The sequence below is a fragment of the Photinus pyralis genome, unplaced genomic scaffold (assembly GCF_008802855.1).
Source record: "Photinus pyralis isolate 1611_PpyrPB1 unplaced genomic scaffold, Ppyr1.3 Ppyr1.4_LG4, whole genome shotgun sequence".
NCBI lineage: Eukaryota > Metazoa > Arthropoda > Insecta > Coleoptera > Lampyridae > Photinus > Photinus pyralis.
Window position 1 is genome coordinate 9,681,558 of NW_022170511.1, and position 21,062 is coordinate 9,702,619.

General features: G+C 35.5%; 2 protein-coding genes across 4 annotated transcripts; both read left to right on the forward strand.

Annotated features, from left to right (window-relative positions):
- The first annotated feature begins 4,663 nt into the window (after positions 1 to 4,663).
- On the forward strand, positions 4,664 to 16,776 carry LOC116167837 (putative ATP-dependent RNA helicase DHX57). Of its 2 annotated transcripts, XM_031483384.1 has the most exons (12): positions 4,664 to 4,843; positions 4,895 to 5,012; positions 5,060 to 5,229; positions 7,427 to 8,701; positions 13,890 to 14,251; positions 14,301 to 14,574; positions 14,626 to 14,990; positions 15,043 to 15,365; positions 15,720 to 15,929; positions 15,981 to 16,154; positions 16,198 to 16,431; positions 16,476 to 16,776. In XM_031483384.1, exons 1-12 carry the CDS (start codon positions 4,776 to 4,778, stop codon positions 16,617 to 16,619), a joined length of 3,717 nt encoding a protein of 1,238 aa, XP_031339244.1. In that variant the 5' UTR covers positions 4,664 to 4,775; the 3' UTR covers positions 16,620 to 16,776. The 2 variants fall into 2 exon arrangements, with proteins under 2 accessions (XP_031339244.1, XP_031339245.1); XM_031483385.1 differs by lacking the exons at positions 15,981 to 16,154; positions 16,198 to 16,431; positions 16,476 to 16,776 and having other exon boundaries at positions 15,720 to 15,788; positions 15,835 to 15,929.
- A 2,873-nt stretch (positions 16,777 to 19,649) lies between these two features.
- On the forward strand, positions 19,650 to 20,658 carry LOC116169932. 2 transcript variants are annotated; one of them, XM_031486143.1, is made up of 4 exons: positions 19,650 to 19,762; positions 19,826 to 19,870; positions 19,925 to 20,050; positions 20,113 to 20,658. In XM_031486143.1, exons 1-4 carry the CDS (start codon positions 19,744 to 19,746, stop codon positions 20,250 to 20,252), a joined length of 330 nt encoding a protein of 109 aa, XP_031342003.1. In that variant the 5' UTR covers positions 19,650 to 19,743; the 3' UTR covers positions 20,253 to 20,658. The 2 variants fall into 2 exon arrangements, with proteins under 2 accessions (XP_031342003.1, XP_031342002.1); XM_031486142.1 differs by lacking the exon at positions 19,650 to 19,762 and having other exon boundaries at positions 19,776 to 19,870.
- The last annotated feature ends 404 nt before the right edge of the window (positions 20,659 to 21,062 follow it).

A 21,062-nucleotide genomic window follows, 5' to 3' on the forward strand; every position in this document is an offset into this window, starting at 1 on the left:
TTTTCATAAGGGCTTGCCTGTATCTATCAGTCATGTTTATGTCCATTACTGAAACTGTCTAGTAGAGTCTTATACACAGTGGTAACATGCTGCAAACGCTTTTGCCCCCATGTGCCCAGATAATTAAAATAGCAGACATAATAATTATCGTCAAATTGATATTGTAAACATTACGAAATTTTCTATATATAATTTAGGAAGAAAGTTACTTAACTTCTGATAACACTAATTTCATCTTTATATGCGCCTATTGCGTTTTTGGAAATTGGACTATTATACATTAACAATGCATTTCCAGAATAAAATTGGGGAAGTGTATGCGTAATTTGGAATGAATATAAAGGACATACCTCATAAAATTCAATGAATTCATAAAAAGTCGAGCTTGACAATTGAAAGGAAAAATAGGTCATTATCCGTAACTGAGGACAGACGAGCGTAAGGAAAATGTAAACATGTAACGAAATGTTGAACTTAAAAGACGTCAGCGAACTACCTACGTTTTTCAATGACATTGAGCAGTAGAGAAGTGTAAACTTTAATTACCTACCTACATTTCGTGATGTAAATGCTAATAATTATGTTATAAATTTGCTACGGGATTTCATTTTTATTGCTTAAGTCAGTCAGACGCTGGGGCTTGGGGATTACTTCATCACGCAGCAGTCACTGAGGTAATGATTTTGAAAATGCAAAATTTTGAAAATCATGAATAAGTATGCGCTATGTGATAACAATTTCGCATAGGTACGTACTTTATCTAGGTAAATATAGAACACTAAATAAACACTACATCAGTGACACAATTTTGAGTTTCTAGTTGAATGATTTTTGGTAAGAACTAGAACGCGGTATCGAGAGTATTGCACAAACATTCAAATGGCAAAGAACGTGAAAATGAGGGTAATCCAGCGTTTTAATAACACTATTTTATACACACCATAAGATGAAAAGTAAAACTAGGGCTTTCGTGCACACAAATAACACAGACACACATACACTCCATATAAACCTTACTAATTCAATATTACATTACTGTGCATTATTGGTTAATGGCACACATTTTATTTAATTGGCGCATGCGTTACTTAAATTAAGTCGTTTAAAATATAAAGTAAATATCAGAATTCGTCAGTTACTTCAAATGCGTGTCCGCCTTTGCACCGAGCTAAAGGTTATCGAGTACATGTCAACTTTCTGCACGTGCGACCGATTCATTCGTAAACATTGCACTCACCTCACCATTGAGTTGGATGATTGGGCTGAGCAGTCTTTCAGATTGGATTGACCCTCTTGCGCTGCAAGGATATTCGCGGGAGGAATTTGGAATACATTTTGGAATGTGCAACACCCAAAATACTGGTCTCTGGGGAAGTGTTCTTCGTCTTCTAGGTTTATAAACAAAGTAGTCTCAAATTATCAAAATAAATATAAAAATATGCGTTTCAAAGATGTTCGACCTCGGCACCTATAGTTACTACCTATTTACTATCTAAACAAGAAAACTGCTACTCTCTACGTTTTCCACTCGTGTGCACGTTATCTAATTTCTAGAAGTGAGATAGGATAGGTAAAGGAACAGTTTCAGCGAAACTTATTTCTGAGGATTAGGAGAAAATGACTAGGTACATAGTCAGCAGATGGAGACTGTAAAAATGCATTAGGTCTGCTACTACGACTATCGTCGTTTATGTTGTATGCACACTAAATAAAAATGATACCTACACAACTTTTTTCCCATACCGTGTTTTTTTAAAATAAATTTGTCCGTCTATTACTCTGGCCTTCCTACACTTCTGATAATCTTCATGTTTTATTATCTCCGACCTGGACCTCTTATTCTGTCGTCTTCATTCTTTCTGTATAGGTACCAATTCTGCTATAGTCTTCCATTCTTCTTATCTATTCCAATTGGCATGTTAATTGGTTACGAATTTCGTTCAAGCAGAAAAGACAACGGTATGTCAGGATCATCATTACTCGGGAGCGCAAGGGGTTCAGTTCAGAGCACCCGGGCGCAGGACCTAAGGGGGCAAGTTCTTTTAATGGTACAACATATTATCAAAAACTAACATTGTAAGAAAAAATTTTCAACAATCAGACGCCATTTTGTCAGAGGCTACCCAATTAATCGAAATTAACAGATGCAGCACTAATTGGGCAATTGCTATTTTGGTTCAAAATTAATTGCTGAGGACTTTAGTGTGAAACTGAATTCATCCAACACGTCTACGAAAACACCTGTGTGCAGAGCAGCCAGTTTTCAGCAGCTAACTTGCCGAAGACGCCCGACGTCCAGTGGCTATAATTGTTAGCAGTATATATAGCTATTCATTTAGCAACAGTTAAAAGGTGTAATTCTCCCGTAACGTTATTTATATAATTTTCTACAGCCTAGAAAATTGGCATTCATTTAGCGACCGTCTGAAGGGATGAAATCCGCCCTTAACGTAGAAAAATATTGGTTTAAACCACACGCAAAAAAGGTTTCAAATTTTCATGCTTGTCAAAACGTTAGTATTCACATTTTGTACTACCCAAAAAATTGGGATTCGTTTAGCGACCGTCTGAGGGGGTGAAATCTGCCATTAACGTACAAAAAATCGTTTAACCCCCTCGCAAAAAATTTTTCAAATTTTCATGTCTGTCAAAACGTTAAGATTCATATTTTATAGGTACCATCCAAAAAATTGGCATTCATTTAGCGACCGTTTGAGGGGTAATCTGCGCGTAAAATTCGTTTAACACCCACACAAAAAAGGTTTCAAATTCTCTTGCTTTAATAATAATAATAATATATATTGACTGCATACTTGTAACAAAATTAGGTGGTAGGAAATATGAATCCAGGCAAGAGAATTTGGAACCTTTTTTGCGTGAGGTTAGAAGAATTTTTTTTAGGTTAGGGGCGGATTCCACCCTCGGACTGACGGACTGAATAGCCATATCCCTATAATATTATTTACATTTTGCATTAGATTTTGATAAGCATCTGTTTATTTAAAACATATGGCGTGCTATTTTTTGTGTAGGTACTAGTCTATTGTTTAGTTATAATGTGTGTTAGGCCTTTATTTTTATTAAGAATTTATTTATGCGTTCATGAGAGAAGAGATTATCTAGTGTTGCACTGCATGATTATGTTAATCGTCTATACCGTGGAAAAAGCGCCTAATGCAGTTTCGATTCTTCTCTGTATCTCTTCCTTTCTTATCTCGGGTCCGCTGCCGGATGGCGCGTAAGCATTACGAGAAGGGATGTCTCTAATTAACTTTTTTTGTTTAGTATATCTAATTGTCTATGTGTCTGTGAGATAATCTAGTTTGATACTGCTTGCAGTAGTACCTATAGCCAATGCGGGAACAGATCCATGTATGCGTACAACCTCTTCCACTCCAATACCATTCTCACACGGTGCATCCTGTTTCATAATGAAATGAAAATTGATTTAAAAATATCATTTAAATGGTTTAATTGTAGCCAAGATGGAAATGGGGATTTCGGAAACCTTAAAAGTTAAAAATCCGTATGGTATTGTAAGTTTCTTTACGCCATTTTGTAGAACTATAAAACTGACAATGTGAAAGTGTCTTTTATATCTTTATTTATATTAAAAATGTACAAATAATAATAACGAAATTAGGTATTTCGTGTGTATCATGGACACATGCTCAGTATAAGATATTTGATAATATTTTTATAAAATGTTTATTTCATGCTCAATTATTCTTTTAAATCGTTATTCGTTACATATGGTTACTATTTCAATTCAAATTGGCGTTTCATAGACAAGTAAACACATGTGATGTCCATATTCATCGCAAATTGCTTTCAATAGTTTATCTTTCGTTAATACTGTACCTATATACTGTCAATTTACTTTTTGCGCGATCGGTCATTTCTGACTATTTACCATGTGTGTTTCCATGACAGTACGTAGCATTTACCAGTTGCTATGATTACGACGACGCCCAAATTACTTACCGATCTAAAAACAGAACAGCAAAAATACTTACCGACGCCTTTTTAAAAATCAACAGTCTTACATTACATTTAATCTTTAATTATTGTTAGGTACATTAAACGTACAATTTGTGCTGTTGTTTCCTATAGAAAGACGCTCATAAAGTCATAAAGGAAATGCAAAGCTAGCAAACTACATCAGACACATGCACAATTTTATGAAATTATTAATTTCAATTTTGACAAATAAACTGGTTACCTAGTGATGTACACCATACCACTTCGATCATTTCGATTTATTCTGCTCGTTAATTTCTTAGTGCATATTTATATTGGTTGCATAATTTTAATTTCGATCGCGCAAAAAATGTTATAAGCACGTCGAACGTTAAGGGTTACCGTTCTCAGACAATAATTGGAGTCGTCGCTTCGCTCCTCCTCCAAACAATAATTGTCTTCGAACGGTAAAAATCCCTTACCGTTCTCCATACTTAATATACTATTATTGGTTTCTTTCCATTGATTATACACGTTAGTGTGTACAATAAATGCTTCTTTCTTTGAACAGAATGAGTATAGGCAACTCACCGTACACTACAATCACTTCATGAATCATGATTCACATTGCCCCTGTACTCCATTAATAGGGATTTTAATTGTTCTTTTTACAACATTGGTATTGCCAGAACTGGAATTTTGGTCTGGGGATTTCAAATGACATGACATCTCTTTGAGGTTGTGAGATGCGAATGCACTAAACAATTTAAAAATTTCTCAATCTTGTGCAGCGTTAATTAGAATTCATTTCGAAAATGGATTGCGAAGAAGCTGAACTAAAATCTGACTTTTTTCTACGAGAAATTCCCAATGTAAAAATTAGGTAACTACAACAAAACAAAACTAACCTTTTATAATTCCTGTAAAATCGTAGCCAAGAGCGTAAGAAAGAGGTACCAAAGAGTAACGTTAAAGAAGAAATAAAAGTATTACACTTAAGTGACAATTCTCAACAGATGATAATGGAAACATTGAGGTTTATTCACGGCCCTGTAAGTATGAAGCTGCGCTCGAACTCGCTTTCCTTACGTGTTTGTAGGACTACTCTTTGGATGATATTTCAAAGTACAAAGACGAAGACTTGAAATTCACCAATAAGTTTTTGCAACATAATAATTTGGTTGTCAAGGGCGGATTCTATAATACAAATAATGACTCGGACAGCGAACACGAGAAATTAAGAATGTTCGCCCTGTTGAAATTGGAAAGGTTTGTACCTCTTAAATTTGAACTGAAGCGTGGAAAGGTTATGCAAGTTACTTTTTATTATTTACAGTCTGACAGAATACAGACGTAATTCATTTGTGTGAGAGAGCAGGTCTTTTAAGGGAATTTATAGCTCTTCTAGAATTTACTGTGATATTTTTGCAATCCTGTAGGTAATTTCAATTAGCAAAATGAGGGGAGTTTGAACATGCTCATATCGGCAAATGTTTCGTTTGGGAAAGAGTATTCTTATGAAGGTGGATTGTTTAGTTAGACAATACGGTAGACATTTTTAAAAAGCTTGAATAATGTGAAGACTACAGAATGACTTAATTGCCTGGCGTTATTGCCTAGGTATTCACATTTCAATTTTGGGAATTTTTTTCAAATACATTATGTACTGAAGATAGGCAACACACAATGCAATTAGCATAAACTTTTTTCAGCTGATGGAGACTTTTGAGGTGGAGGTTCCTGTTTATTAGTGTATTTCAATGTTTGTGCACACTTTATCCGTCCATATGTCTGTCTATATCATCAGGTATTTTCTTCAACTGCAACTGCACATGTACGCTAAAAGAAAACATGTCACACTGTAACTACTTCTATAACCGTTTATAGCAACCCCTGAGGGTGGAGAAAGAGGAAAAAAACTACTTCAGTTTTCAAGATATTTTTTTTTTCGTTTTTAGGAGGCAAAGTCCTCTTTAGGCCTTCATACAGTTTAAAACAACTCCTCAAGTGATTTGTTATATTGCCTGAAAAGGAATAGGTCAGCGTGCTCCATTCTTCTGACACTCCTAACTACAGGGAAGCCAGAGGCAGATTGCACAGTCTTTTTGGAGCCTCTTCAGTTAAAGAACAGATATGTAAGGATGGAAGGTTAAGGATGGGAATGGAAACAAGATATTGGTCAGAAGGTAACCTTCCTTTATGATGTCATGCTGTCCACACCAAAGGGGAGTGTAGACAGAGTAGAGGTAGACCATTCAAAATATTTAAAAGTTGCTTAAAAAAAGATTTTAAAAACTAAAAATTCAAAACTAAAAAAATTCAATATTGATTAAAAACCATTAAAAAAAATTCAAAAATCTTTTTGACATTTTTTTAAATTCTTTGAACCTATTTTTAATTTTTTTAAATCTGTTTTAGTCTTCCCATCCTTTTTGAATCATTTTAATCTTTTTTTAACTTCATCCTGTGTGTTATATTTTGTAATAGAGAAATGAACATACAAAATGGTAAATTTCAGAATTAAATTGACAGAACCCTCATATTTTAAAAAAAATTGAACATTGGTACAAAAAGATTCAAAAAGATTTTAAAAGAATTAAAAAATTTAAAGTAAAAATTCAATATTGATTCAAAAGATTAAAAAAAATTTCAATTTTTTTAAAATTATTTGAACCTTTATTTAATTTTTTTAAATCTCTAATATTTTTGGATCCTTTTGAATCTTTTTTAATTATTCTGTGTTTTATATTTAGATTAAAATATACAGGGTGTCCCATTTAAATTTAAAAAATGAGGTTTGGTCCGATAACTTTTCATTCGTCAGCAAGCATTATAAAGAAACTTGGGACATTTTTCTATATCTTTCAATTAAGAAAAAAGATACTACATCTAAGACTGTGATTGATCTCGAATTTCAACTGTAGGCTTGCATTTTTCGCCCGTCCCAGGGGTGGGATCTTGCTAACAAAACTCGTAGGTGTTCGATCACGTGCCATTTTTCAATTTCAAATTTAAACAGGATCTCATTAGCTTTTGGAGGAAATATCCCTTCAGATGACCATTTTTAAACGTTGCTGAGACGATTTTAGTTCTACTCTAGTGTGAAGTTGGATGGAACCTAGGAACTAAGTAAGTACACTATATAACCCATTACTTAAATCCATACTGTATGCATGTATGGTTTTCCCTGAGGGTTTTTCCCTGAGGGTTTTTCCCCTCAGTTTGTCAAAGTATTGAAGCACTTTAAAGTGTTATTATTATTACCTTAGGTAGGTATGTAAATTCCAAGTAAGAATTGTAAATTCTCAGAAGGGTCTGTAAATTGCTAGGTAGAACTGTAAATTTCCATAGAGATCTATAAATTCGTAGATAGATCTATAAATTCCTAGATGGATCTGCAAAAAAAGTAACTTGCATAAATCATACAATAAATTTAGGTGAAGCTTTCTTAAAAATTATTTTCCAGCTATGGCTTTCACAAAAGTCACTGTGCAGAAGCATTAGATTACACCTCCGGTGATTTAGAGTCTGCTTTATATTTACTGTACACTAAGTACATGAGCATCTCACAACCACACACCAGTAAATTCTCAGAATCTGAACTCATCGAACAACGACGTGACGAAAAGAGCGTCTTAGAATCGATATATGAGTCTGCATTTACTGAAAAAATTGTAAATGCAGTATGGACTATTAAATTAAATCTAAACTATTTGGTAACAAAGTTTCACCCTAAAAGGCATTTAAATCAATCGCATTCCGGCAGTCAAAGGCGAAAAGATTTGTGTAGAAATTTCGCAAGTGGGCATTGTAAATTTGGTACTAAATGTAAGTACTTCCATAAAGTACAAGAAGAACCACGAAACCCGCACTTAGACGATTATACTTTTGAATTAGAAATACGTTTCGGCACGGAGTCGAGGTACCCGTATGAGCCTCCTTTGTTATTTCTAAAGACAAATTTCTTATTACCCGAGCTGATGAATTTACACATTTGCAAGAGGCTCGCAGAGGAAGCTCACGATTTAGCTCAAAACGGTATACCCAGTATTTACTCCATTGTTGAATTATTGAAGAACGAAGATGTCATGACAGAATACATCAACACTAGTAAAATTTCGTTTTTGTTACCTGCCGAGAAATTATTTCCTACTTCTGATATCAAAGAACGGGTAGTTACAGATAAATATTACAAGAAAGGGAGCACAAACAGTGATAACAAAAAGCAGTCCAGCCATGCGGAAATTCTATCCGAAGACACGAAAATATTTAATCGATTTTTGACAAAAATGAATGATAGCTCCTATCAACGCATGGCGGAGGTGCGAAAGAAGTTACCCGCGTGGAATTTGCGCAAAGAAATCGTAAATACTGTACAATCTTCACCCGTGACTGTTATTAGTGGCGAGACTGGTTGTGGTAAAAGTACTCAAGTTCCTCAGTTCTTATTAGATGATTGGTTGGATAATTATAAGTCCAATAAAACTCACATTGAAATCATATGTACTCAACCTCGTCGCATTTCGGCAATAGGAGTTGCTGAAAGAGTGGCAGATGAGAGAGCAGAACGGATTGGTAACACTGTCGGGTACCAGATTAGATTGGAGAGTAAGATCTCGTCGAGTACACGACTTACGTTTTGCACTACAGGTGTTCTGCTAAGGCGATTAGAAAGTGATCCTGAGTTATCTACTGTTTCGCATATTATTGTGGATGAAGTGCATGAAAGAAGTGAAGACAGGTGGGTACTTATTACTAGGAGTACATTCATACTAATTGAGCTATTATCAAACTGTTCTTTTAAGAACAAGGAAACTCTGATCTAAACTGTAAAAACGTAATTGGAAGTGAGTAATTCTGGTGCTAGTTGCAATTTTACTTAAATGGTATTTTGCTCTTGGTTATCAAATTCTTTGGGATTAGGTGGTCGTGGAAATTATAATTTCCTCTTCACAATTTGGGAATTATTCTTGTTCTTTCATTTCTTCAGCGCACAGGTCTCATCTACTGATGATGTGCTTGCACCACTAACGTACTTTTAGAGGATATTCATGCAGGTACTGGTACTTCTTAGAATTTTGTAATACAGGAGAACTCCAATCGTCCGTGCTCCACGGGACCAGACGAAGCACATATTTCTTGCATATGAACATATTCTATACATACGTTGCTGTGTGCAATGGTCTAGGTACTGGGTCGCTCAATGGATTCGAATAATCACACAATTGATTGACAGTGACAAAAATGTATTCTAAAACACATGAAATGAAAAATTAAAAGCTTTCAAAGCTTCTTGGACAAATTACCCCACACGCAGGCGTTACACAACTAAAACAAGAAAATATGAAAATCTCAATTTTTTTTCTTTTTTAATAATCCTCACAATCTCGTTGTACAAAGGTTTGTGTTAAGGCGCACTTAACTCTACACACAACCGCTGACAGCTGCTAAACTTAATAAACGAAAATTAGTAAAATCCAAAATAACATAAATTATAATGGTATCTAATTTATGAACACGGTAATAATACTTTACAAAAAAAAGCGGTAGTATTCGGTGGTCAGTACGGATTTGCCCAGGCGACACCAGAAGATTTACAATCGAAGTTCAGGGATCGGCGTGCGGTTACGTCCAGGGAAACAACTAAAATAAATTTTCTAGCGGGCCGGTGCACTCGGGTGTTAACGTCCAAAAATTCAATCTGTAATTAATTTCCAGGACCCGGGCGTCTTAAAAATCTGCGACATATTGCAAAATCTATGATCTATATTTTATTTATCAAGTGCGCTTTTGACTATAGGTACAATGAATCAGACGAGGTTTTCTGCAACACAATTACCTAATTTACGGTTAATTATACTCAACTAAATGGCCGGGCTGAAATTTGGTAGTTAAATATACCCATGTTACATGAAATTTGGAAAAAGAGCGATATTGAAATAAACTGCACGTTCTTGCTCGTTTTCGCTTAACATTGGGAAATTAAACTTGGTTGCCAATGAATGAAGTTAACTGAAATCATAAAATATCCCCATGCCGAGGGCGGTCGGATGCTACAAAAATAATTTACATATCTCTACAGGGACAAGTAGAAACTTCCCAATTATATTCGGCAGCTGGTTTTCCTTATCAGCGATTAAAACGACTCTAAAAATTGAAACATTACTTTTATCTTCTATTTCTCATTCCTATAAAAGAAATAAATAAATCTGGAAGCTTCAGTTTCTTACTAACGAAGCGCCAAATATACAGTGTGTCCCAGATCGCGTGGGATTCCATGGGTAACTTTGTTATTATAAAAGATAGAGAATTGGTTAAATGGGCAATGTTTTGCAGTTTTGGATGCTTATTTAAAATTTCCTTATGGAAATTCAAAATGTCGCATAGGTTCGACGTAAATTCATAAAAACTAAAATTGGTCATTTCCTTGAATGTCTTATATCATCGAAAGTATAAGAGATATAAAAAAAGTTTTATATAAAAGTGACTGTCTTTGATACGCTTAATTTAGAATTGATGTAAAAAAAATTCAAGATGGCTACTTTTGAGGAACATTTACCAACTTTCTAAAGTTAAATAGGCGCTATATGAGATTTTTAGATTACTTAATAGATTTTTTAATTCTCTTTTCAACGAGCCATCATAACATAAGATTGAAAATAAGATACCAGTTATATCAACGGTTTTTGTATTTTAATCCAGTAGGCTGTGATGAATTAAAAAAAAACAAAACAAAATCTATTCGAGCCAACAAAACAATGAAAATAATTACATCAGATGTTTAAAAAATCAGGGGCGCACTCATGAGAGGGGGGTTTGGGCATTACAACTCCCTCCAAAATTTTATATAAGTAGGCCTAGAAAAATTTTGATTTTTATAACATCACTTATTGACTATCTTATTATCCATACTTACATACCTACAAATGGTGGTATAACAACAAACTATCCCCTCGAAAAAATGTCATGCCATTATCCAGTTAAACACATTTCAAGACACTTTGCTTTATCTTACCATTGATGCATTGTCCCAGGTCACATTTTATAGGTCAGTAGGTGGTTTATCCGCAAGAATATCGAAACTAACAGTTTTACCAGTCCGAGTATATGGACAGATGAATCTTTTTCTAACTGCGGAGTGTTCAAATCGACATAATGAACTCGTCACAGGAAAACCTACATGATGTAGTTTCACGCCGAAATCAAGTAATATTTTTTTAAATTAATGTATTTTATGGCATAATGGGAAGTCATGTAATTAGACCGGTAATCTTCGTTGGATCTTTAACTGCTCACCATGATTTACAAATTCTCCAATAAACTTCCTTAAAGGATTTTTCTCGACAACGTATGTTTCGAAGAAAGGATTGGATTATGCTACCTACCAACAAGCTGGCTGCTCAGGTCACAATTCACGAATTATGTACAGTACATTAAATTATAAAAGTTATTACTTAATTAAAAAGTAAAAGTAAAGTGGAAGTAGCTACCACTACAATAATAATAATAATCATCAATGGCAACACGTTGCCTAAACTAAACTGTCTTGAAGTGTGTTTCACTAATAATGGCCAGTATTTTAAACATCTGGTGTAATTATTTTCATTGTTTTGTTGCCTCGAATAGATTTTGTTTTGTTTTTTTTATTCGTCACAGACTACTTGATTAAAATACAAAAACCGTTAATATAATTGGTATCTTATTTTCAATCTTATGTTATGATGGCTGGTTGAAAAGAGAATTAAAAAATCTATCAAGTAATCTAAAAATCCAATATGGCGCCCATTTAACTTTAGGAAGTTGGTAAATGTTCCTCAAAAGTGGCCTTCTTAAATTTTTTTTGACATCAATTCTAAACTAAGCGTATCAAAAACAGTCACTTTTATATAAAACTTTTTTTTATATCTCTTATACTTTCGATGATACAAGACATTCAAGGAAATGACTAATTTTAGTTTTTTTGAATTTACGTCGAACCTATGCGACATTTTGAATTTCCATAAGGGAATTTTAAATAAGCATCCAAAACTGCAAAACATTGCCCATTTAACCAATTCTCTATCTTTAATAATAACAAAGGTACCCATGCAATCCCACGCGATCTGGGACACCCTGTATACTGGGTGGTCATTAAAGCTGGTGGTTTCCATAAGGGCGTTCATGAAAACGTGTTTAATTCCTGATACGAAAACGGGTGCTTTGCTACAGACTTACTTCGAAAACTTCAACACATTTGGACACTTAATTTGTGAAGAGTTTCTGAAACAATATTAATTAATTAGACACCACACAAACATATCCGTTAAGCTGGTCTTGCCTCACGCCTTTCCCTTGAATGCGAATCGTGCACTCGTCCCATTTACCCGTGAAACCGTAACATCGAATGGAGCGTCTGATTTCGTTTAAATTTAAATTAAGAAATGTCATATATCAACAATTTGAGTCAGCTAGCACAGAGAGCATTTTTGACTCTCAAAAATGACTTTCACTAACTGTCGGCTGTTCGGGCGCCTTTTAAACTTTTTATAAATTGATTAAAATCTCGCCAAAGTAATATTGTAGACCTTTCAGGTTTTCAGAATTACATTCGTACTATCGTGCTATTCCTGCATCGCTTAGTATGAAAGCTGAAAGACACTCCTGAAATTGATAACGAATTTCCCTTAAATGGTTCCTTTTATAAATCGATCGAGATCTCTCTAACCTTCGGCGTTTCAGCATTAGATATGTACAATCATTGAATAAAAACACTATAAGAAGCCTAACCCCGTGGAAATAAAGCGCGACAGAGTTTGAACTGAGAATATAATGGGAACACTGTCAATAGAGTCGATTCTTGAACTGAGAAGAATGAGAATTTGCTTTCCTCCTATTTACCGCAAAGAGAGTTCGGTGGTCACAACCAATGCGGGTGCAAGGGGATTTGTGAGATTTGTCGCGCTTTCTTCCATAAGCGTTAGGCTTCTTATAGTGTTTTTATTCAATGGTACAATTGAGTTAGTCTTGTATCGCTTGGCCTGAAACCTACTGATCTGCCACATCAAAAATGCGATGGCGCATCAGAGACTTTTTTTAACTTGTTTATTTACCAATCAATATTTATGCAAATTTAACCCATTTGTAGACCGAATAGGATATCTGAAATAGTGTTTCAATCTTCTGTGTTTGCGATATTTTTTCGTATCTAACTTTTTTAGAGGGGTCCGCTTTGGTTACACGTATACTGATGTTGACGTTTCCTTGCGTTTACTACCTGTTTCACCCCTCTTTTCGCTTCTATTGCGCTTCTTTCTCGTTTCCTCTCTCTATTCGCATTTCCTTTATACTCGATCTCGGCGCAGGCGCCCTTTACGCGTTCTTCCCACTTGATTCGCGCCATTTTTCATCTACACCATCTTTACATTTACCTCTTGTCTGCTTCTCACTCCCCATTCACGTCCCCATTCGTCGACTATTTCGCGCTATTTTCTCACCTTATTTTGCTGTTTTTTGCTTTGCTCACGCCTTCTTCGTTTACGCAACTTTTGTGAAGTCTTCAATGAAGATTAGGATATTCTGACCCAACTGTTGCGCAAATGGTTGGACCAGCTGGGCGAAGACCTGACTTGATCAGCTTTCTCAGTTGACCCTCGATACAAAGAGCCAACTTGACCAGCAAGCGAGAAAAATTTTTTATTTCATGGGGAAGAACTAAATTTGATGTCATCTCTCTTTGGTTGAACTTACGTTGGTAGAGCAAAATATTTATCCACAAATTTCGTTAGAAATCACAAAACCCTTTGTTTTCATCGTAGAAACTAAATTTTATGCAAAAAAAAACAGAAAATTGTGTAATGAATAATAAAAAGCAATGTTATTTGTATCATTGGTTACGTCACCCCGCCCTAGTATTAGTAAACTCCTGATTTTAACATTCCCTTTTCTTTCAGCGATTTTTTGTTACTTATCTTACGGGATTTACTAAAAATCCGAACTGATTTGAAGGTAATTCTAATGAGCGCTACTTTAAAATCCACACTATTTTCAAACTATTTTGGTTCAGTGCCTGTCCTCGAAATACCAGGCCGAACATTTCCCGTCGAACAATTCTTTCTAGAAGATATATTAGAAACTACCGGCTTTATACTCGAAGAGAATACTCAGTATACACGAAAAATGAAAACCGGCTACCAACTCGGCGACGAATTAGAAGAGCAATTGGAATTATGTGCGGTTTCACAGTGCCCAACGCCCAAAGACGAAATTAAAGATGAGAAACTGACAATTACGCAAATGCTAGTGCGTTATAAGGGTTAGTCTTTGTTTAAGTACTTTGAAATGGTGGAACCGCTTTGTTTCAGAATATAGCGTTAAGACAGTGAAGAATTTGTTCCTGATGGATTGTGAAAAAATTAATCTGGACTTGATCGAAGCTATCCTGCTGTGGATTGTTTCTGGGGATCACGAGTATCCACGTGAAGGGTCCATTTTGGTATTTCTGCCGGGGATTGCTGAAATTACTTCTTTATTTGATCAGTTATGTGACCATTCCGAGTTTTCGCCAAGGCGGGGGAAGTATATATTGCTTCCACTTCACTCTTCGCTGACGAGTGACGAGCAAGCTGCAATTTTTAAGTGAGTAGGTTTGCATCTTAAATTGCCGTTAATTTATGGTTTTTATTTTAGAAAGCCGAAACCGGGGGTGAGGAAGATTGTACTATCAACAAATTTGGCCGAAACGTCTGTTACCATTGATGACTGCGTCTTTGTCATTGATTCTGGTAAAATGAAGGAAAAGCGATTTGACTCCAATCGCAACATGGAAAGTTTGGACACAGTTTGGGTTACAAAGGCAAACGCGTTACAGCGTAAAGGTCGTGCCGGGCGTGTAATGCCTGGCGTTTGTATACACTTGTTCACCGGACACCGATTTAAGCATAACATTCCGTCACAGCCAATTGCAGAAATACACAGAATTCCTCTAGAACAACTTTTACTCCACATTAAGATTCTTCCAAATTTTGCAGGTCGCTCCTTGCATGATGTGTTGGGTAGGTTCAAGTTTAATCAAATTGTATTGACCTAATCGCGTTAATGTTACAGATTCAACAATTGAGCCGCCTGTTAAAGAAAATATTGATTCGTCTATCGTACGGTTGCAAGATGTAGGTGCTTTCGATAAAGACAATAATTTAACGCCGTTAGGACAACATTTGGCTACATTACCAGTCGACGTACGAATTGGGAAGTTAATGTTATATGGGGCGATATTTTCGTGCGTTGACGCAGCTTTAACGATGGCAGCCGCTCTCAGTTACAAAAGTCCATTCACTTCGCCATTTGGAAAAAAAGAGCAAGCGATGGCGAAGAAGAAGGAATTCTCTGTCGCTAACAGTGATCACTTGACCGTTTTACGGGCGTATAAGGTAAATACTTCTGTGATTTTGGATTGAGCAAAACTACGGTCCTAATTCCGCAGAAATTTCCATTTTGTAAAAAACAAAATTTTTTTTAATTTTTTTTTTTATTATTTATTGACTCGTAATGATAGTACTTGACCATTTATTTATGTAAAGGTAAACAATGTTCATCCCTTGCTAATGCTCAAAAGAAGTTTCTTGGTTTCTTGTAACATGAATTCAACAGGATGCCTTGTGGACCTTGCAATTTTCCAGCAATTTTTAAATTATAAGTATTGCATTCAATGGCTAAGGAACATAGTGTTTATTTGGATTATGATAAGTAAACAGTTGAAGTGGTATAAAGCATTATTTTTTTAGAAATGGCAAGATGTAAATTCCAAAAGTTACATAGGCGGAAAAAATTTCGCCAACGAAAACTACCTATCCGTAAGGACATTGGAGATGCTAGCCGATATTAAGTATCAACTTTTAGAGCTTCTAGTCAGTATTGGATTCGTTTCCATAAACCTTCGCGCCCATCGTCATCGCACCGGCTATGACGAAATCTTCAAAATAACAGGACTTGAGGTAGCGATAGTTTTGTGCCTTTAAATTATCCTTGTAATCGTGCTGTTGCAGTTTAACAAAAACGGCGATAATATCCGTTTGTTAATGTCAATCCTGTGTACCGCGCTGTATCCAAATATTGTAAAGGTCCTCACCCCTCAAACAGTATTTTTCCGAAGTGCTGCGGGGGCGGTACCTGTCGAACGAGAGGCGAAAGAGCTACGCTTTAAAACGAAGAAAGAGGAGGTGGGATAATAATTGTATTTTAATTACTAATAAAAATTTGTAGGTATTTCTCCACCCTAGTTCTGTTAATTTTACAGTTACCAATTTCCATTCCCCTTACCTAGTCTATCAAGAGAAAGTGCGAACCAGCAGGATATTTATAAGGGATTGCTCGATGGTACCCGTCTTGCCACTGGTCTTATTTTCAGGTTCGGATGTGAATATATCTGTTAATGGCGGCACTACATACATTGTTTTGTCTGATGGTTGGATTAGATTTCACGTTGAAAAGCATCAAGTAAGTTCACGTTTATGTGACCGTTATTTTCAATTTTCTTTTAGATTGCCGAGATGATTAAAGCCATTCGAACTGAACTTTTGAGTTTACTTGAAGAGAAAATCAGAGATCCGCTTTTGAACTTGGTACATAGTGAAAGGGGAGAAAGGATTATCAATACTATTGTTCAAATTGCAACATGTGATTAACAAATTTTCTTATTTTAGTAATTTATTTGTGTATATTATCAATGTAATTGTGCTTTTGTTATGGAGATCTAAACATATGTTGGGGTGGGTATACTGGAGATCTAAATGGATATGTGATTCTTACCTGCCTTGAAAATAAAAAGTTGTTATTTTTCTACTTATTTATTTTACCTATCTCTTTAGCATACGTCTATATTGCGGTGTGCACTGATCCGTAGGCCAGAAAGACCGTACACAAAACACCAAAACAAAACCTAGCTAGCTCTTTACCCAGTACAGAGGAGAGATTCGACTCTGCTCTCAGTTAAACTGTTAACTTGTAACAGATAGTGGGTCAACTCAAATACCTTAAAACTCCAAACTGAACTGCAAAATTTTGAATAATTAAAATGCTTTGGCAAGCATCCAATAAAAACACAGGCAAATTAGAAATTAAGTCGTTGTGAATGAAATGCACGGAAATTAATGTGAAAATTAAGTACTTAGTCTTTAAGACAAAAGAAAATAGTATAAAAAATACAATTACTTAGGTAAGTACCTAGGTATATTATTAGTCCGGGAATTGAAATCCAATTTAAAAGGTATCTTTACACAGCTCACTCACTTAAATTTCGCAATTCTCACAAAACACAACACAGACGCAATCGGCCAAAATGTGGTATCATCTCTCTTGGGGTACCTAACGACTTTCACACATAAATCCAAATCCTTTTTGTTTCCTAATAACGCACAATGCCAACAAAAATAGAGGTAGATTATTTTTCTAAATCAATTTGCTATTAGTTTAGACATTAAGATAAATCCAAACTCAAATTCCCGGAACTTCTCTACGTTTAAATAGTGTTAACAAGGACAACCTTGACCGCTTTCTCGTATAACACAACACAAAAAGGAGACCGCTCCTGTCCATCTTAATTAAGATTCTTGAAAATTTCATCCCACCGGACGAAATAACACAGCTATATTATATCCAATGGATAAAATCTCAGCAGTGAGACCAAAAAGGTGTATTAGGTACCTAAGCATGGTCAATAGGATTGCTTTAACAAATCATGGCAATACATAAGATCTGCGAGTTTATCCAAAATTGGGGTAGGTACAACCAGTACTGGACATTCTTTAAGATCATACAACAGCACGTTTATTTTGGCTGTGTTTTCTATGGGCTATAGAGGAATCGGGCATTTTTAATCATGTGCATAAACTACCTATTCTTTATGTAGGTAACTATCGGATTTCTAAAAAAATGTTATTTCTCAACCAGAGATTCACAAGGAAGGTTTTTTGGATGCGCCTCGTTGTGTAAAATAAAAAGAGGTGAATGAATTGCTGGTTAGATGTTGAAGCAAATCATGGTCGATGCGGTGTAAAAAAGAGACGGAAATTCTTGGCCTAGCCCATTACATTTCTGCTCTTGTATCTTATTCTGAAGTTTTCAAATTAGAGAAAAGATGAGCAATGAAACATTTACCTATTATCATACTTTAAAGAAAACAAGAAAAATCCGAATACTTGCGAAGAATATGTCAGAATAACTAGGTATATAATAATTTGTTAATTACGTTTTTTCTGATATTTTGAACAGATCCAAAAACACTTTCTCATTGCCAGTTTTTGAGCTCTACAAGACAGCGCTACTGAGAGATTTTCAATACGACGTGTCGTTTCGGGGAAATCATCATCAATTTTTATATGACCCGTAAAAAAAGTACTTAGGTTAGGTATTGTATTTTCATTGGTATTGAGTAGCAATTTTTATTACGAATACAACGATGTACGGCACAAAAAAGTTGGCAACTCTGTTGGTTTCAAATAGGATGGTGCATCCGGCGCATTCACATCCTAATCTTGTGAGAATACCTATCGGCAAAGAGTATATACTCTTTGCTAACGGGCAAAATTGTCTGGTACATATTCTCGTACGTACAGGGTGCTGTGCGCGGGTGCGCCATCCTGTTGAAACCAACAATTTCCACCTTTTCCTTTTCTTGTTTGTGCCATACATTGTTGTGTTCGTAAGAAAAACTGTTACCCTATTTATTTATGTATTTATTTACTTATTATCCCTCCCTTGTTAAGAAAAACCCATATTTTTTAATTCCATTTTCAAGGTACCTACGTGTCTGTCATAAATTTACCTTCATGAATATACTAATGTTCCAGAGACCACTTATCCAACGGTCCACTTTAAACACGACAATCACGGGGATAATAACCCTAATTTGGCATTAAATAATCAAGTTACTGTTGTAAATTCGTGTATGGTTGTTTGCCTATTATAACCATTTATTCCGTGCATTTGATCCGAATCGGATCAGCCGTTTAGCCGGAAATGAAAGAACAGACAGACAGAGAGACCAACAAACCGGCAGACCGATCGACATCATCGAGCTTTTGTTTGATTCGGATTCCTGGTGAGTGTGACAGTGGGGGGCATTTTTTACCCAATGCAATTATAGGTGTACCTACGTGCGGGTGCCGGGTGGTAAAAATTCCTTGTATGCGGAAAGCTCAATTAAGTGCCTGTGATCCATTCTAATTTCATTGCACGTTGTGGGTGGTGGATCAATGAATGAGTATCGTGTTTACGCCAAAAATTTTCAATTATTGCAATACTGATTTGAATAGCGATAAGATAACGCCGAAGATACATCTCAAGCACTACAGATAATTCAACCACGCTTGGTGGTTCCTTATCTTGTTTATATGAATTAGCGCTTTTATTTCTTGACCTTTCTATACCATATGCTCGAAACGTGCGGAATGATGGCTTAGAATTGCATTATTGGTATAGGTAGTAATTTTTTCAAATTTTATTGATTTGTGTGGGCTTTTTCCCAAAATCCATTTGGAATTTTGCAACTGTATAAGGATAACTTATTTTTAAGTACCGATAAGATACCAAATATCCTCTACATTTGTTGTGTGATTGTTTTGTTTATTTGTATTGCAAATGACGCTATGTTTGCTATGAAGAATAAATTGGAGAATGCATTTTTGACCGCAATTTTGTCTAAATTTGAATGAAACTTAGGTAACAATTTAAGCTATAATGTTTTCGTAAGCAATTTCCAAAACCAGTTACCTGATAGCACCTAATCTAATCCTCCAGGTATAAATAATCATGCCCTGCGTTCTGCGGTGTAAGTATCTAATTTTCGCTGGTAATTATATAATCGACATGATGTATTTTAACATTTTATTAGTGACCGTTACACTATTCTCATGGAATAAATTTCCTTCATCTGAGGGTAAGTACATTTACTTTTAGGCATTATTTGTTGCAAATTTTTATTTAATCGTAGGTTTAACATGCAAAAATTGCGATGACAGCACAGCTGATTGTCGAAGTGGAAGCATTAGTAACGAAAAACCATGTACGTCGTATGGCCAGTATGAAATGTCCTGCGTCTCGTTGGAAAAGCCAAACAGTAAGTAACCCGGATGAGGTGTTAATGATATTTACCTAGGTACTATTCAAAATTATATTTAGATGTCGTGTTAAGAGGGTGTGCTGTTAAAAATTCGACAAGGTCGGTATGTCACATATTACAACAACGCGATGCAACATACAGAAATTGCAAGGAATGTGATTATCCTAATATGTGTAATTCACATAATCACGGCAGCTAAAAATATTCTCCTGATTGGACTGTTGGGACTAGTGTTGCCAGGTCCGATTTGTTTTAAATCGGGGCAGAAGGTTGAACAAATCGGGATTTACGGTTTTCAATCGGGGCAAACAAAAACAAGTAAAAAGGTTTGCGCCCTAATGGGAGTAACGCGCATTTTGCGTCATGTCTTTGTTTTGCACTGCTGGCCTTCACTAATTCTTTAACTTTACACAATAAAGTTGATCCATGTCAAAGATTTATTGATTTATCGGGACCTTAAGTGTCCGGATTAGGTGCAAATAGGGACGGGTCCCAAGACCCCTGAAAATCGGGACATCTGGCAACACTAGTTGTATGACTAAGATTCTTACCCTACATAATGTATTTTGAGCTAATATCAGCTAAATAAAACTATTAACAACATACTTTTGAGGTCTTTTTTTAAATGATTTAGTACCGAACTTTTAATATAGTACCTACAATCATAGTGTAAATGTTAAATACATGAAGAATTCATTGGGAAATAGGAAATCTCATTCATTGGTCGGTGTTTTGATCCAGCAGCTGCCCAAAACATTAATACATTAGTGGATATCCAGGTATAAAATGAAAACGATTATTTTAATTTTATTCAGCTTGACTGCATGTAAGAGTTTGAAACCAAGTTTGTATCTATCCGGCAGAAATGTTTCCCATGCTAATACTACGACGCGACGGTTACATAGTCTCAATGAATAAAATTCGTAAAATGCGTCCAGTGAGGGGCCAAAGGTAATTTCAGATCCGCGTCTAGCACAGACTAAGAGATTTTCCTCGATTTTAATTTAAG

Coding starts and splice junctions, on each gene's coding strand:
- LOC116169932 (XM_031486142.1), top strand. CDS start 19,801: ATGATGTATTTTAACATTTTATTAGTGACCGTTACACTATTCTCATGG. Junction 19,871..19,924: donor TAAATTTCCTTCATCTGAGG/GTAAGTACATTT, acceptor ATTTAATCGTAG/GTTTAACATGCAAAAATTGC. Junction 20,051..20,112: donor CTCGTTGGAAAAGCCAAACA/GTAAGTAACCCG, acceptor AATTATATTTAG/ATGTCGTGTTAAGAGGGTGT.
- LOC116167837 (XM_031483384.1), top strand. CDS start 4,776: ATGGATTGCGAAGAAGCTGAACTAAAATCTGACTTTTTTCTACGAGAA. Junction 16,155..16,197: donor TTAAAACGAAGAAAGAGGAG/GTGGGATAATAA, acceptor AAAAATTTGTAG/GTATTTCTCCACCCTAGTTC. Junction 16,432..16,475: donor TTCACGTTGAAAAGCATCAA/GTAAGTTCACGT, acceptor ATTTTCTTTTAG/ATTGCCGAGATGATTAAAGC.